Source organism: Ciconia boyciana, chromosome 1 (assembly GCF_034638445.1).
Source record: "Ciconia boyciana chromosome 1, ASM3463844v1, whole genome shotgun sequence".
Taxonomy (NCBI): Eukaryota; Metazoa; Chordata; class Aves; order Ciconiiformes; family Ciconiidae; genus Ciconia; species Ciconia boyciana.
In genome coordinates, this window is record NC_132934.1 from 147,822,096 (window position 1) to 147,840,260 (window position 18,165).

Consider the following 18,165-nt stretch of genomic DNA (forward strand, 5'->3'; position numbering starts at 1 on the left):
TTAATGAGGATATTGAACAGGACTGGAGCCGGTACTGGCTGTGGGGTTACACCGCTTGGGACTGGCCTCTAATAGGACTTTGTGCCACTGATCACCACGCCCAGGGCCTGCCTGCCCAGGCCGTGTTCAGTCCATGTCCCTGTCTCTAGCCCATACTTCATCAGCTTGTCTATGAGGATGTTACAGGAGATATTCTGAAAAGCCTTACTGAAGTCAAGGGAAACAACATCTACTGCCCTGGCAGTAGAAGGCTGCCAGGCTGGCACCTCTCCCTCCCTGTGTGCGTTGCAAGGGACGCCTAGGGCACAACCTAAAGCTAGAAAATGCTGTCACTGCTGTAACCTGTGCTGCAGTCAGTGAAGTGACTGCAGAGCGTTTCCTGTTCTAGCTGTGCTGTTAGCTGCAGCTAATCCGAGTGCAGCAGCTCCTGCCCTGTGGTAGTGGAGATGCTTCCAGCTAAGCTGGTAGTGCAAATCCTGCTCCAGGGCTAGCTCCAGTTTGCATTCCAGCTTTCAGTCCTACAGTCAGGTGGGTCCACACCCATCCAGGGTTATGTGGGCTACTTCTGATCCCCCCCCCCCGCCCCCCTATTTCTTCAGAAAGTGAAAAGATTTTTCTTACCACCTGGGTTTTCTTCAAGTGGTCTTCATTCTTTCCAGGCACCTGAACAGCCTTGTTTCACTGTATCGGGCCAAGTAAGACTATACGAGGTTGGTGTACGTCTGGAAAAAGCAGACTTGCCCAAAACACAAGCTGTAGAGATGCAAGCATACCCCTCCCTACCACGGCCACAAATAGACAGGGCTATTTATTTCACTTCTGCTACTCGCTACAACCTATTTTGTTACATTGCATAAAGGAAATGCATGTCACCAGGGGGGAGAACTGTGGTATTTTAAGAGTGGAATGTGGCTCTACCCCGAGCAGGAGCAATGCAGAGGCCTGATAGAGGCTTAAACAGTGCTCCATGTTAGCTACCCCCAGCTCCTTTACAGTGCTTTGTTTAGGTAACTGTTTAAAGATCTCTACTTGTTTGCACATCTCTAGAGGTAATGGTACACCTGAATACACAGAGCTCAGAGAGCAATTAGGCTTCAGCTAACACCATGCGTGCTTTGGGAGTGGCTGGGCCATGCTGGTTTCTGTCTTTGAAGGGTGAAACTGAAAATGAGCTAATACTCTTCCCTTGGCTTAAAATCTGTAATAAAGTCAGTGGGGGAGAAAGAAAAAGCAGCCAGGTGAATGTACAGCAGTCTCCTACGCGTGTTGAGGCAGTGTCACTGTGCAAAACTTTGTGAAATGAATCAAAGCTGCGGCTTCAATACAAGGGGTTAGCTATATTCAAACTGAGGCATCACAAAATAGAATCAGTACAAAAATATACATACAGTTCTTTATTAAACAACTGTAAACACTTCACTGTAAAAATCCATAAAACTTTATAAACAAACATTTTGTAAATAGATTCTATACTACAATAAAAGAATTTTAACACAATTATTTACATGCAATACTGACAAATTTGGCACTTTCTGAAAAGAAATGTACAAAACACTTTGTTGTTTAAAAAGAAATTTGAAATTATAAAAACTCAGGGCATTACTATCATGCACTTTGCAAATACCTCACAAGCACTTATGGCACAGCTAGCAGAGAGCTCCAGGCTCTCACCAAGCTCTTTACTACAAGTTCAGATAACTTTTAATGTGCTTCCGTAAGTTTGTTGTAAAACTACCTGAACATTGTCAAGAATGAAGTCAAATGCCATATTCCAAACTGATTCCACAGATGACTGCATTAACCTGAAGGGGAAAAGGAAGAAGAGGCAGAAAATTACCATTACAGAACCAGTCCTTTTTACAGTAAGTTTTGGTCTTCGTACTGGAAGACAAGATCACAACAATTCACGATGAATGGTATTTTGATTCCATCTTGGTAAAGCCCTATCTCTTCAAATATACCAAGTCTTATCTAAGGCCACAGATTCCTCTGCCATTCAGTGGTGAAATTTCTGATTTGAAAGGTCTCACACCAGCTTGTAAATGTTAGCATCTTGCAGTGGTTGTAAGCCGGCGATTAAGGCGGTGACCTTCTACCAACCTCATACTGAAGAATCAGACATGGCAAGCTTCTGGATCCTGATCTTTCCTTCCTCCTCCCAAGACATACATGCTACTTTTTTCTTCCAACAAATGCCAAGGGTGATTAAGACATTTAAATAATAGGTTTTGGGGGCACTATATTGTGCTTGTTGCTAAAAATGGAACCAAATAATGCAGGCCCACAGAGGGCTATGAGTTACCTCTATCATTCAGCTGCTACTAGAAGCAAGTCAAGGAAATGCCCAAGGAAAACAAAGCAGCTCTGTACTTCAAAATCCCCTTCTAGATCACTCTTACAGGAGAGCAGAGGGCTCCTACACTTACAGCTTTGGAAGACCTAACATCAGTACCATATGGACAACTGTGTATCATCCAACTCCTCATTCCTTGTCCTACGCTTGTTACCAGGCTTTGGAGAGACATGCTGCCACCAGTGCAAATCTCGCATACAGGGACCAGGAACAGGGCGTGATGCTTTCCGAAGAGTTTTATAAGGAATTTACTATATAGCATTCTACAAAACAGTTAACTGCACTGTGCGTTTTGCATTTTCTGAGGCCTAAAGACATCCCATAATATAAAAGCACAGCGAAGTTTTTACATTGCTGTAGTCTTTTGGGTGTTGATTAATTCTGTGAAATAAGTACTTTCCAGATACAAGACATGGAAAGCTGAGCTCCATAGTTAAGTATCAGTAAGCAAGTCACAAATGGAACTTGGGCCTCCTGACTCATGGGAAGAGTAATAGGAGCACAGTAACTAAGTAACAAAAATGGATTTAATAGGTTGGAGAGGTGAGACAGGATCTGGATACAGCAGGAGAACTGAAATCAGATGAAACAAAGGAAAGATCTAAGGTGACATGAAAAATGAATGCAAACAGGATGAAGAAAAGGGACAATGACGACAAAAACTATATCCTTTGCCTGGAAACAAAAGACTTTGTAGCAAATACTATTAAATGCTACTATCAATTTTTCACAAATTACCTATTTTATCTGCCCAACTTCTCCCCCCCCCCCCCCAATTTTTTGGGAAAAATATTTACACTCATTGATGTAATAAAAATATTTACACTCATTGATGTAATAATGAGTGTATCTAATAGGCCTGTGGCCTCACATTGAAGCATCTACTGCATAAGTGCTAACAAAAAGTCTAAATGTCACAAGTACTAGCAAATAAGCTACCTTTTCATGTACTTAACAACCAGATCTAACTTTTCCAAATCTTTTTCTTCTATTAGATCAGTACAATACTTCACAACCTGTAGAATGTCTTCTTCCATAGGATCTGTAATTAAAAAAAAAAGAGAGAACTTTTCTTTAAGTATACTTAGAATATGATCATAGAATAATTGGAATATAAGAGAAAAATTCTGCAGTGTTAGCACATTAGGGGCTGATCTGACAATTGCTGTATTCCCATATCTCCCCCCAACATCTCAAGTTGTGTACACAGAAGGGCTGCAAGGTCCTGAAATATCTGTCTCACAGACCTCTTCTTTTTTTTCTTCAGTAAGAACAAATGACAGCCGAGCTAATATTAACCAAAGGGAAAAGAAATAAGGATTTAGAATGGAATGGCTGTTTTGAAACTCTTAGGAGAATAGTAATGTCCAGGGTATGAAGGATCTCACAGGTCAATTTCCCAAGATATTAAGGCATTGCTAATTGTTTGAAATTGCATTGCTAATTTCACAAATCACAATTTAGCAATGGTGTTTGTTACACTTTTGCACTTTATTCTAGAATTCTTTCCAGCAGTTATTCTGAAAAAAAACTCCGTTCCTTTGCCTCTAAAATGACATCTTCATTAAAGAGGAATTCCCTTTCAATAGTTTTCATCCTAGTGGTTGTAATATGTTGGACAAAATAAGGAAAACCTCCCACACAAGTAACATCAAGGCATAAGACAAGGGCCTGACAAATGGGTTGAAGAGAGAGCAGGTGGATTTTCACGATATTAAGCAAGAAACAGGAGCTGGCAAAACCACAGAATAACAACTGAGTAGGAAGAATCAAGTTACTCCAAGATTGCAAGGCAGTAAGACTTCAAGATTACTGTGAAAAATAACCAGTGAAAGGAAGAGTGAAGGAGGAAAGTACAAAAAGCCTACTAAAAAAATAGTTTTCCTTGTGATGCATGCAAGATCATCACTAGCATGACATCCTGTACCTGAAATAGTTGTAATCCATTCTTTCAACAACGTCTTTACATCATTGAATTCAACAGCTCCAGCTAGGTTGGGTGCTTGTGGCCTAAATGAACCAGGCTGTTCAGTCTGCAGAGCTGATGGACCTGAAGAATCTGAAGTTGATGGAACTGCTTCTGGCTGTTACAAACATAAAAGTTGATAATGCTCAGTCTGACAAATATGGTAACACCATATATATACACATAGATAAGCGTCTAGTAAAGAATCCAGTAAAGAAAACAAGCTGCGTTTGTGAACATGGACTAAGTCTAAAGAAACGAACATAGCTTTACTGAAAGCTGTTAGTGGTAAAATTACCTGAGCAGCTGTTCCTTCTTGTTTCAAGAAACCATCTATTAGCTTCTGTGGGCTTCCAGATGTAGCCAGCACGTTTTTTGCAGGGCTACCAACGAGTTTGTTTTTCAAAGGACTCTGAATCTTTTTTACAGGACTGACTGGATTTTTTTTCCTGATTTTTTTCTTATTTTTCATTGTTGCATGCTTCAGGTGTAGGAAAGGATTTTTTGACACTGAAAAACACAGGAATAGTCAGTGGTTGATACATTTCAAATTTAATATTTTTCCATTGAAAGGGGGACTCTGGATCTTTCATAAAAATCTATGGATCAATTGGGAGAACATAACCTAGATAAAGCAACTTAACACTCGCATGCCATTCCAGATATGGGCAATGTTTTAAGTATTTGAAAAGCACTGCTAGACATTAGTGTACTCAGAGGATACTCAACTATTAATAAACCTTGTAATATCAAGCATTTCAGTGCTTGAATATGAGCAGCTGGTGAAATCTGAAGCCTACTGGACAAATTGCTTCGCCTCAGTCAGAGCACTGTCCCACCTAGATACCCGCTAAGACTTCCCACCAGTGGTTATCAGCAAAAACAGCAGCAAAAAGCCCCCCAAACTGCTTTTATCATAGTTTACCAAGGAAATTGCTCTCATTCCATCAGACTAACATATCTGTATTAGTCCGCTGACTATGAAATCAAGGTTTGATTATAATAATGCAGTATTTAACTGGCAATGAACCCAATGACATTTCCAGCCTATTTTATGACAAAGCACGTGCACAGGGAATTAATCTTACTTCTTTCTACTGATTATAAAAAGGAGACCTCAGTGATCAGCTCAGCGTAAAACCATCTGACTATCAGACATATGGTGAGATGTATCATATCTCTAGTTGCCTGAAACCCATACCAGTGCTATGGGTTTCAGGGAACCACGAGAATGCTATCTGAACATAGTTTAACTAACTTAGGTACTGAAGATGCAATACTTTAAATCACAAGACATATCAAGTTTAGATTCCATTCTGCAAACATATGGACATGGGTAAGTTTAGTGCCACAGTCCCAATGAATTGAATTAATTCCCCATTTAAGTAAAGCTAGGCATCTGTTTGCAAAATGAGACCACAGCTGGTTGTAACTGACAGTCTGTCAAAAATAAATACAGACATTCGATTTAACACAGCATCTTCATAGAAGCTTTAGTTATATTTTCCAGTTTGTTATTTAGGGTTGCATAAATATCTTTGAATAGTAAACAACTCCTATACAAAACTATTGTACAACTATATCAACTCACCAAAAGTGTTAGCAGGTTGCTGCTCGGATTGCTTTTGCCTTTGATCATAGGCATCTTTCAGCTCTGCTTGCAACTCAGCAGGCAGTGCAGCAAAAACCTCAGGGTCCACCTGAACAGTAACAAAAGATTCATTTGATTATTTTACCAGTGAGAAACACTGCTTGTTTTCTTCTAGATCACTCACATGAGAAAGGTATTTACATTTTATGCCAAGCAAAAATAAATGAGATATAACCGAAACACTGTAAAATACGTTGTACATTTTCTTCATGTACTTTAGCTTGTAAAAACCATAAAATTTTCCTTTTAATATTACTCTACCTTTATTATTTTATAAAATTACTATTTATGGGCCTTTAATACACTAACCATCTTTATTCACCTACTTTATTCACCACTATCTTTATGCACCTACTGATATACAGTACAGCTATATTAACAGAACAATGAAGCCTACCTAACTCAGAGAACATTCCCTTCAAATTTCCAAACTCAAACACTGTGACAATCAGACTTTTGTTCCTCCTTTTCTTTTCATACTTCTATTTCCTGGAAGCTGCTACACTCCTCAAACAAAATATCCTTGGAAATACCTCATATTTTGAACTAGCACAAAAGGGTTTAATGTCTTTCTCCCACAGTTGTTCACCCCTTGTTCAACTAATAAAAATGCAGTCCCTTCCAACTGTCCTAGGGGCTTGAATTCTAGATAGGAAATCATTTGTTGTCAATTGCCATACACACTCATATGGACAAAATAAAATTTCATGTATTGTCTGTTATCTTCCCTCACTGTGTGTCTGAAGTAGCAAATTAGTGACAGACTAGTCTTGTATTCTGAGCTTCCCAATATTATTGGACAGTGTTTTCAGCTCATAATCTGCAAAATCTAATTAAAAAAAGCAAACCTGTCATTTAGAGGATTAAATCTGCCCAGTGGGAGAGTGCCCTTCATTTCAGTGGTAAAATTAGGAGATGTGCACAAACAAACAAAAAATTTATTCAAAACTACTATTACTATTCTAAGGGCACAATACAATTTCTACCATTATCTGAGATACTGTATTTATTATACGTCAGTATGCATATATATTAAAAGTTACCTCTTATTTTCAATGGAGATTTGATCTTTTTTTAAAACCAGAATATGTATGTTATGTCAGGAAGGTAGGCTGTGCTATTTACACATATGATGTCTAAATTATACAGATAATAAACATGAACATGCTCCCACAGGTAAAACTCAGCAATTTAGCACAACATTTTTCCCATTTTTAGAACTCCATGTGCCAACACAAATTTTTCACCACACAAAATATGCACTAATTAAAGGAAGAAATGGGAACAACTCGGACCTCAATTACTGCATACATTGCACAGAACAAAGCATTGTAGTGGAATGTAGCCAATTAAGTCCAGAAGCTTAAGTTATTTTTTAAATACAAATTTTATTTAATAAAACTATTTTAAAAAGGTTAATGTTCTCTGGTTAAGCATTCGAGAGTCAGGAATTTGGGAGGCCCTGAATTAACACTGGTTTTTGTGTACACCACTTAATAATTCACGCAGAAATAATGCAGTACAGGGAACTGGACGTGTTTTTGTTATTCCTCCTATCATTGCCATCTGAAAATCTAACTGTAAAAATTCAGTTAGAAGAGCCACCCGTCAAGTTCATATGAATTCTACACTAATTAATTGGAGTTTCGGGTAATTTGCTGTACAGCCAGACTGTCCTAACATAGCTTTCACACAGCTCTATCACATTCACATTATGGAGAACCTCGATTTTATAAATTCATGTATTACCTCAGCATACAGCTATCAGTATTTTTGATGTGCTGTATAGATTTTATTAGAAGGAATCTATACCATGTTAAGACAATGTAAGGATGAGGTGCAAATTTGCCACCAGTAATTAACTCCACTACTACAAATGTCATTCATTTCTAAGCATCTGTAATCTTTACTTCTTGCATCCTATGCTTTTACAGGATTCAGCTGCTACAGAGATATACAGCTCTTCTAAATTTTAAGATTACTTCAGCAGCTGATGGAAATGAATGCAACCTATCTGGATTCTTTTTATGGGAGAACCCTACCCAACAAAGGACATTTTCCACATGTTTTCTAATTAATAAATCACTATCAGCCAATTAACTTGGCATCTGGTCATAAAAACACAGTTCAGACAAAAGGAATGAAGGGTTGAAAAACAAACCTAATTAAGCTATAAAAAGATGGCAGGGCATCATTTAAGTTTGCTGAGTTGATGTAGCTAAAGTACTCGATTTGGAGTAGCTTGCAATATTTCTACACCTCAAACCTATTACTACTTAGTTCACTGCATCATTTGAAAGAAAGTAATCTTAAATGTTTGTGTGCAGTCATACAATATACACTCCCAGAAAGACTTTAACAAAAAAAATTGTGTCAAACTGTATTTAGACAAAGATGATATTTTTGAATTAAGTTCACATTTGATTTTAACAGAGAAAAAAAATCCTCCCGTATTAATGAACTGGTTTTAGCATTTTTTTTTCTCCAAGTCTAAGGAAGCTATTCAACCATATTATTCTAGGTATTAAACTTGGACCTAACTCAGAAAAGGAAAATGGTAAATCGTAGTTCTCTTTTTGCCAATAAAGAAAGCTGAATGGTTTTCGGGAGAAAATTCGGGAGTACAAGCATAAGGGATTCTAAAATAGATAGTATGGATATCCCCAACAAAGAAATAGGAAGTAGCCAATTCTTCTTGAACTACATCTTCAAACAAAAAGGCTGCTCTGCTAAGCCGACATTTTTGGATCAAGTAACACAGTCACAAACTGCATTAGGAGATAGAGACAGGAAAACCAGTGCATCTGAGTGTGTATATTAGGTATTTCTAAGACAATTTCAAGAAGTAATGTTGTTATAAAGAAACAACAATCAATTCTCAGCTACCTACTTAATAGACAGGTAAAGCATAAACACAAACTACATGTAATTTTTATAGAAAGCCATATGCAGTTAATATTTACCCTGAAAAAGAGTACTGAGTGGTAAAACAAGTGTGGAGGGGTGTACTTTAAAGCATAGCATAATTTTACACACAAGTCCAAGATAAACTCTTGCCTATGAATGAATGTAACTACACAATTTAAAACAGCTGGGGTACAGAGAGTTCATATACTATTCGCACAATATTTCCATTGGGGAAACTCAACTTTGCAGTTCAGGAATACAAACTAACACAACTGTTTTTGAACCACTGAACTTGAATCAAGGTGAAGAAATTTTAGTAGCAGTATAGACTACACATCTTCTAAATAACAATAATGCATTAACTACTATTTACTGAAAACAGGTCAGGAATTTCTATCTAATTTTCTCTGGATTCTTTGTCCACTAAGCAGCATTATGCCTTAGAAACACCAACAAATCTCTCTCTATAAATTTGATTAGGTGATATCATTTTGTCCGAGAACAGCAATGGAGCAATGGCACAGCAAATAGAAAAATAAAAATACTGCTCTATTTTAAATGATGCACATGCAAGATATTATATCTCTGGGTAATCCAATCTTTGATTTTTTTTTAATTTTTTTTTTACCCTACATTTGTTCAGCACCATCTTGGATTGAAGGGTGGAATATAATTAGAAACATCATTACTGCTCCGCCTTCAGGTCCCTATTTTGAGAAACAACTTTGCACTTTCTTCATCCTGGACATGCTGTATATGAGCTCATTTAAAAATTATGGAGATATGCACAACCTTTAGCCGTGCCTGACTTCCTCCCAGGAATGTGATACAAACAATCACCTCTACAGAAGCTAGCAGAGGTTGGCTTTACACCATCAAAACATCCACTTAAACAGAGTGAGTCTCCTGTGACTAGCTAAGCAGATTTTAGGACTGTTTCACACTGACGGTGCAGTGTAACTCAGCTGCAATGCAGAAAAAAGGCTATTTACACACTGGATTGCAAAGCAAAGTGTAAATGAGGAGGTTTTACATTAAACAACAGCAAAAACATAGGCATACTGATGACTATAAATCTGTAATAAAAACTATCATGCTATGTTTGTGATAGATCAAGTTACATTTAAAAGCACAGACTTTTTAAGATATTAAAAGACCATAAATAATTTTGCTAAGTCACAGATTCCAGTAATGTTGTCTCAAGAAAAAGCTGTTAACTCTTCCTATAGGTGGAAAGTTGATGTTTATTGATACCCTGCAAACATCCCACCTGTGAGAAAGCTGGCAAGGCTATCACATTAATTCCCATATTGGTATTTGTTTCTTGGAGCTCTGGTATTTGTAAAAGCACTGTTCCAACTGGTTGTGACAGAAGTGCAGCGTTACATCCATTTATTGGCTCTTTTTTGCCATCTCCGTAATTCTCCCCTTGCTGAATGGTGTATATTTGCTCTACTTGTTCTCGGAGATCAGACGGCAGAGCTTCTAGCACAGACTTATCTAGCTGCAAATATATAAAAGCTTTTAGATTTTTCTGAGGAATAGATAACAGAGTTAATTTTACTCAAAAATTAGTTCTACACTTCTTGAATTTTAGAAAAAAATATTCATTTTAATCTGTGTACGCAAACATACTTAGGAACCTGACAGTTATACTCTGCAGCAGCCAAATGTAAAAATATCGTTTAAGACTAAGTAGTTCAAGTAAATATGAATGCTCAGTTTTATCTTTTCACAATGTTCAGTGTTCTCATCACAAATCCTATATAAGGTTTCCTCTACAACTACGTAGTGATAAGGAAACCCAAATTCTCAGTTCAAATTATTAGGCAATATGTTGATATGAATACTAAATTGGTGTTTGGTACCGAAGTAGTAAACAATTAATTTCTTTCTTTATATAGTTCTAGGATACATGTTACTAATTTACTTTAATGGTATCATGTATGTTTGCATACTGTCAGACTCTTGCCATAGATTTTGATAATGAAATAAGTTTTAGATTCAAATTTTTGCTTGCCGTAATAGGTACTTACCATCAATTATCGACTTGGAAAAACTGAAATGAGCCCTCAGTACCTAGAAGTTGCTGTATACAATGACAGCTGCACAAGTAACTGAATGTAATTGACAAGCAGATTTAGGGCATCACTTTTCTCACAAGTAAAATTTGAGTAAAACTATGTAGATAAATGCCAATGTTTGCCTGTAAGTTCTGCGAAATGAGACTCCACAGCAGTGTCAGGAAACCTTATCTTTTACCTTTAAGAAGAAAATTTGGAGTTCATGACCCGATTTTGGATTTACACAGAACTACAAATTATCTATGAGAAGATACTTGGCTTATGGTAACTGAGAGGTTTTGATGAAAGCTGTCTGTATTATTAATCTCTTCAGTTATTCATTCTACATTCTGTTTGTGTTCCCTCATTCCAAATTGGCTACATATATACCTCTATAAACATTTTCTGGAAACCCTGGGTGTAAAATACCTTGCTGTTGCCCTCCTAGCACACAGTACACAAACAGCAGTATGGGACTAACTCTCACCACTCCCTCCCTGTACCGAATTCTGTATCATATTCCATATTATAATATGGTTATAAAGCAGAAGGAAAGATAAGCGTATTGTGCTATAAGGCTGCCAAAGCTTTAGGAACTCTACTGCACAGCTAGTGCATTTTTCACTTGTTCATACATATTCCTCCTATAGGAATATACTCCTCTGAGTATATGGAGCTTCACAATGTTCAGTGAAGTTGCTTTTAGATCCTGAGCTAGCTTGGGTATTGCATTGTGGAAGAAACAGTTTTCTGCCAAAAGCATAATTAGCTTCTAAAAATGTATAAATATTTGGTAAAGCCGTTAACAGAACATCAACAAATGCTTTTACAGATTTGAATTACAGAAAATAAAATTTCAGATTTTTACAGAAAAGCATGTAAATCTGCTTATACTTAAGATACCTACAGAATTCAGTGCACCTTGCTCATACCAGACCTTTGTAACAGATATCTGCTTGAATAACATGTGGGGTGGAAATAAGGAGGCTCTTCCTTTGTTAAAACACACACAAAAAAGCTCCAAACCCCACAGAAATATTTTACTTAAATAAAGATTGTCCTCCTCTCATCTAAAAGGTGATATTCTGTACAAATGTTAAGTGTGCACCTTGTCTTCAATATTATTTGAAGAAAATTTGAAAAAATACAGGAAGATGAATAATTAAATCTAAATACAAGCTTGTAATTCTTTTAGACAGAAACTTAAGAGCACAGCCATTGTAAAAATATATGAGGTAGTGTAAGACTAGTTGCCGTTCAGTTCCTTCTCACTGACTAAAGCTTGAAGACAAATTTATAGTGTAATTTAAAGACTGGTATAGAATACAAGACTTTAAGAAATTATGTGGAGAAGACTACCTGATAATAATTTATTGGCATCTGTGGCAAAGAATATTACTCCCATAAAGAGGGACAGAAAACATTTAGAAGTTCTGTCTTCATGAAAACGACACTTGTCAAAATTCTTCTTGAGCTACTCATCAGTGATTAAGCTAATCAGAAATAATTTTAAGAGCTAACATAAGAAAAGGGAATTTACATATCTGCATCATATCACAATCATATAAACACTGAGCATTAACTACAGAATGTGTCTAATTTCTCTGATGGAAGTTTTCCTGAAGTTTATTTTGTGTTTTTTATAATTAGGCTCTGGGCTTTGGTTGTGAAAGGTGGAAGGTAATGTTTTTTAATATTTCATCCTCAGCATATTTTTCCATTCCTGTACCATTCCAATCCTTTGGCAAGTGATGGGAAGGGAAAAAGATACTGGAAAATTAAATTTTTTTCCTTGGAAAAAATACAATCTTTTTTGAGTTAGTCTACAAATGACTGCTCTGTAAAAATCCTTTTATTAAAGCAAAATAGTTTTGCATCAATAACAGTTTCTTACTGTGCATTTCTTACTAGAGCTCTTTTTATTTTAAAAAAGTGTAATGTAACTTTTTTTGCTCTATCCAAATAAGACAAACAATCCCAAGTTATTACAATATATTGCAGATATTTTATATTCTCAGATTTTACCTGGGAAGCAGATGGAACCTCAATACTCAGATTAAGCCTGGATTTTACACTGATAGGAGAATGTATGCCATTCCATTTGACAGTAGACTCAGTGTTGTTAACATTAGAATTGAGACCAGATGTGAGATGGGTACCGCGAGATGGAAGAAAAGTGCAAGTTCTTGAATCAGATGATATTTCAAGGTCCATAGCGGCCACAAATACTATACATATGAAAAGAAAATACAGAATGATCATCTAATAGTTAAAAATACTCTGAAGATTCAAGATACAGTGAAGCTAATTTCCAGTTTTCTTTGCTAAATAGTTTATACAATACATAGCATAATTATAACACTGTCTATTTTGAAGTATCCTTTGTTACTATTAATTTTTAAAAATTATTGGAATAATCCTATACAAAGTTTTATTTGTAGCATTTTCATTTGCAGCCGCAAAATCTGCTCTCAAAGAGTTTATGTTAAATAATTTGTACTGGTATAATATTGAGTCAGTATTCCAAAAGGTAATCTATGTTGGAGCCCTTCAGAACTGATCATTATCACACATGCAAAGTACAAAGCTTACTGACCTTCCTTATGTTCTTCTTCTGAGCACTTTTTTGCTTTCTGAACATGAAAAAGATCAATAACTGAATGCGATCCACCAGGTAAGTGTCCAGATTGTACTGTTGAGCAAGCTGAAGTGGTTTTACTGATGGGAACTAACTGCTGTACCTGAATTCCAACCTAAATCCAAAACATTAATACATTCATTTTATGAAGTTAAAAAAAGATAATAAAAAAAAATATCTGTAATTCTTTCATAATAGCATTGCCTTCTCTGAAATTGGCTGCCTGTTGTGAGTGGGGGAGAGAACAAATAAAAGTATGTTGAAATATACATAAATAGCCACTAAAAACATCCCAAACAAATCCCAGGATTATCCACCACAATCCAACAGCTAAGAAATTACAAAGATAATACCATCTTAACTTCTCTGATACAGAAAGTGCTGTGAACAGGATCACGGAACAATGCGTTTATTATGAAATTTCTTAGACACTAGCAAACATAGAAGTACTGATCAGGAAGTAATTAGTATTAAATCTGGCTACCTGTACAAGAAAGGAATGTTTTTCCTGAGCACAATCTATACTAAAACCATCACTTCAGTGTACAAATGAGAAAAATAATGTTGTTTCACTTCTAGACATGGCTCTTGCAAAGTCTCAATGGATGAAAGTACATTGATGAAAGTAGTCTTCATCAGATGCGGTGTTCCTCATTTTGAAAGACATCCTCACTTTTCATTAACTTTTAAATACCAAATCAACAGGGGTTCAAAAACAGTGTCCAACTAAGAATGCACTGGTACATTGTGCAAGTTTACTGCTAATCCTCCACAATTATTAAGAAAAAACCCAACACTTAAAAAAAATAGTGTATAGGACTCAGAAAGCATGAAGGAGCTCGTGTACATATTTCCACAAGATCGTCTTCTATAATTACACAGCAAGGATTTTGTTTAACAGCTTCTTAGCTGCAACTAATGTGATATTAAAACATTATTGTAAAAAGTTTTTCTTTGCACTTTTATCTTTTTGCTTTGAAATATTTCTAGATTTGAGTTCTAGAACTTAAAAGAAGCCTTTGGAATACTGTGTTTGCTGTGCTGTACAACAACTTTGCCTTGGGTTTTTGGACTTTTAGGACAAGTGTTTGAGTTAAAGTGTTATGTTAACTCTATGGGATAAGTGAGTGGATTCATGCACCCAAGTGTCGGCACAGACAGCTAAGGGTATCGCTTTAGGACCTTTTCTAGATATTGTGAGACGAAGGGCATGACTCACTTAATGTATAAGTGAAGCTTAAGGGGACTAGCTCCAATATAGACATAGGATGTGTCTAAAGTCAGTTGAAAGGAATACTACTGAGGGACCTTGGATATATCTGCACTTCATTATATAATCTTGAACTGCACGGCCCCTCCAGAACTGAACAGAGCCACCTGGTCAGAAGTAGTACATTGTTTTGCAAAACAACATGTGCAACACCTAGGAGATACTAACTTTAAAGAAGAATCCTCTAGAACAAGGTCTAAAGAAATCAAGTGAAATAGAACGATGCAAGAAGTCAGGAAAGAAAGCAAAGGAGACAGATAAAGATCTAGAAAGAGACAGGGCGAGTGTGCTGGTTTTGCCTGGGATAGAGTTAATTTTCTTCATAGCAACTAATAAGGGGCTATGTTTTGGATTTGTGCTGGAAACAGTGTTGATAATACAGGGTGTTTTCGTTATTGATGAGCAGTGCTTACACAGAGTCAAGGCATTTTCTGCTTCTCACCCCACCCCACCAGCGAGTAGGCTGGGGGTGCACAAGAAGTTGGGAGGGGACACAGCCGGAACAGCTGACCCCAACTGGCCAAAGGGCTATTCCACACCATATGATGTCATGCTCAGCATATACAGCTGAGGGAAAAAGAAGGAAGGGGGGGACGTTCGGAGTGATGGCGTTTGTCTTCCCAAGTAACTGTTACGTGTGATGGAGCCCTGCTTTCCTGGAGACGGCTGAACACCTGCCTGCCCATGGGAAGTAGTGAATGAATTCCCTGTTTTGTTTTGCTTGAGTGCACGGCTTTTGCTTTACCTGTTAAACTGTCTTTATTTCAGCCCATGAATTTTCACACTTTTACTCTTCTGATTCTCTCCCCCATCCCACCGAGGGGGAGTGAGTGAGCGGCTGGGTGGGGCTGAGTTGCTGTCTGGAGTTAAACCACAGCAGAGAGGATGATATATATTTCCTCAATTCCAAGAAGAAACCCAAGCCATGGAGCTGACTTTGCAAGGCAACATTGTGAATTAAAACCCTTGTTCTACATCCAGATGACCAGTAAAGGCAGATTTGTTTTAGAAAGCCTCTGTGGTCTGTTGTAACAAATGGCTCATGCCAAAACAGTCTTATCATGGGTTCACACTACTATGATAAAACCACTGAGATGAGCAAGCGTGTTCTAAAACAAACCATGATTCAAAAGAGCCAGCCATTCACCTTCAAACAAAGCCCAAACCATGGGTTGGTAACTTTTCTGTCTCTAAGACTTGCAGTCTAGAGCAAAAACTCCTCTGATCTGTACCTTCGATTGGCATTACAAGCAGTAGTTATATTAATTACTTAACTAATAACTGTGCAAAAGTTTACAGAAAATTCTAAGACAAAATAAAATTTACATGTGCTAATAGAACCATAGAAGATACGGTCTAACTTTGTTACATCAGGCTGTTTTAAGCTGTGAATTAATCCATAACACAATAAAATTTTCTTTTTTTACATTTATGGCTTTGTAACATGTTTTTCAAACGTAAACATACAAAACATAGTATGATTGCACAGCCTAATTTACATATTATTTGTATTGTCTACACTTTTGCTTAAGTTTGGTTATTGTCTACCTTGGAGAACTGAAAATTTATGAAAGAATTTAATCAAAGAAGGTTGATACAGAGAATAAATTTCAGTTTTCCCATTAACTCACCCCTCGCATATCTGATATGTTCAGTTTCATTGTATGAAACATGTTTAGAGTTTCTTTCCCAATTACTTTTGCACTGTCTGTTGCGTGGTCTAGAGTCACAGTCCTACACAGAACAAAAAAGTATGGTTAAAAAGGAAACCGTTTCACAAATCCTAAAGACAACAACAATTCTGTATTTATTCCAGAGAGGACCTCAAAGAAAGACAGATCATAATTTCTTGACATACAGAAACTGAACACTGTTTTTGTTCTGTGGTTTCTTTTTAAAGGTAATTAGAACTAAGCACGTTCTACAGAAAAAAAGCAGATTACTTACTAATTGAACATTCTCAGTGTGCAGTCCACACATTAAATTGTCAAATATAATATATATTTATATACATGCTATCTATTGAAGCCAGACAAAAATGTTTCACTTTAGTACTCATAGAAATGCACTCATGCACTACCCTTCACTCAAGCTTGGTTCATAAAGAGTTTGCTCAGTATTATTTCAGTCATCAATTGTCAAATATCTAAAGCAAGAGTTTCAGAAGGAACTCTGAGAGAGAAGCAGATATAGGCATGTGCATGTGGATTACAAATAACAAAGAACTCGGATTAATGGTAACTCTAAACAACGTTCCAAATACACATCTTACACTGTGGGCAATTTTCTGCAACAACCCTCACAAAATTACCTGCTTGTGAGTTTTACAAATTGCCACCCGAGAGCTTGGCAGGGCAGTAGTAGTACTTGGTAGTTCTGGATTCTCTAATGGACTAACATTTGAGACAGGTAAGGACAGAATTTCAGATGGCTAATCAAACATATGTGAGTGATGTAGTCTTCTCACTGAGGTAACCGATGCAGTTTTAACTCTGATGGAGTGGGCTCTGTGGACAAAAGGAAGTTCCACCCTGGTGTTTTGGCAGGGTGCCACCCTGGCAACTTACTAAACACTTTGATGGTGTCTCCTTAAATTTTACTCTACTTTTGATTGAATCTGTCAGAAATCACCATGAACAGCCAAGTGATCTCCAGAAAGGTCTGGTTCTGCCAATACAAAAAGGAAAAACCTTCCTGCTGTGAATGATATGAAGACCTCCCTGAGCCTTACAAGTTAACATTTTTAAGAAAAAGGAGATCAGTATCACCATTAAGATGCAACTATGCAAAATATTAGGGAGAAATGCAGGATGGGTCTAAAGGTACACACCCATTTCAGAAGAATATTTTACAAAGGTCTATGCTGTACTATCAGGACTTGATATCAATGATGCAGTAAAAATACCATTAACATCTCAGAAGTTTAATTTGATTTTAAGCGTGCCTGTGAGTCTGAATCCTTTGTAGGACTATGATTATCATTCTAGGGAATCTTGACCTGTAGGATGAGAAAGCATAGCAACTCATTAACCTGTGAGGTGAGGGGGCAAGAAATGGGTCATGAGCTATAGCTACAGAGAAAATCTTAAACTGAAGAGAGAAACTGGTCACTTTTAGCTCCAGTAAATAATCCCAAATTGTTGGAACTAGGCTGTACATTGGGAAAGCACACCTGAGGGAACACCACCCTGAGATTCTAATCCATTTGCCTGGATGCAACTTCTAGAGTTTAGCCTGCTGCTGCTAAAAAGCCTTTCACTGGACTGAACAGAAATGCTCTAACAAAGACAGGAATACAGCACCTGTATCATCAAATA

General features: G+C 37.0%; 1 protein-coding gene across 6 annotated transcripts in view; it reads right to left on the minus strand.

The window, feature by feature from the left end:
- Nucleotides 1-1,418: 1,418 nt before the first annotated feature.
- REV1 (REV1 DNA directed polymerase) overlaps nt 1,419-18,165 on the minus strand; it is a 64,315-nt gene continuing 47,568 nt past the window's right edge. For 3 of the 6 annotated variants that reach the window (XM_072849695.1, XM_072849696.1, XM_072849697.1), the window contains exons 8-16: nt 16,480-16,582; nt 13,537-13,693; nt 12,966-13,168; nt 10,148-10,381; nt 5,911-6,019; nt 4,618-4,829; nt 4,281-4,437; nt 3,293-3,395; nt 1,422-1,802 (exon numbers count right to left, since the gene is read on the minus strand). In XM_072849695.1, the coding sequence (XP_072705796.1) occupies nt 1,691-1,802; nt 3,293-3,395; nt 4,281-4,437; nt 4,618-4,829; nt 5,911-6,019; nt 10,148-10,381; nt 12,966-13,168; nt 13,537-13,693; nt 16,480-16,582 (1,390 nt within the window). In that variant the 3' untranslated portion in view covers nt 1,422-1,690. Of the gene's footprint in view, nt 1,803-3,292; nt 3,396-4,280; nt 4,438-4,617; nt 4,830-5,910; nt 6,020-10,147; nt 10,382-12,965; nt 13,169-13,536; nt 13,694-16,479; nt 16,583-18,165 lie in introns of all 6 variants that reach the window. The other 3 variants (XM_072849693.1, XM_072849692.1, XM_072849694.1) reach the window with 2 other exon arrangements.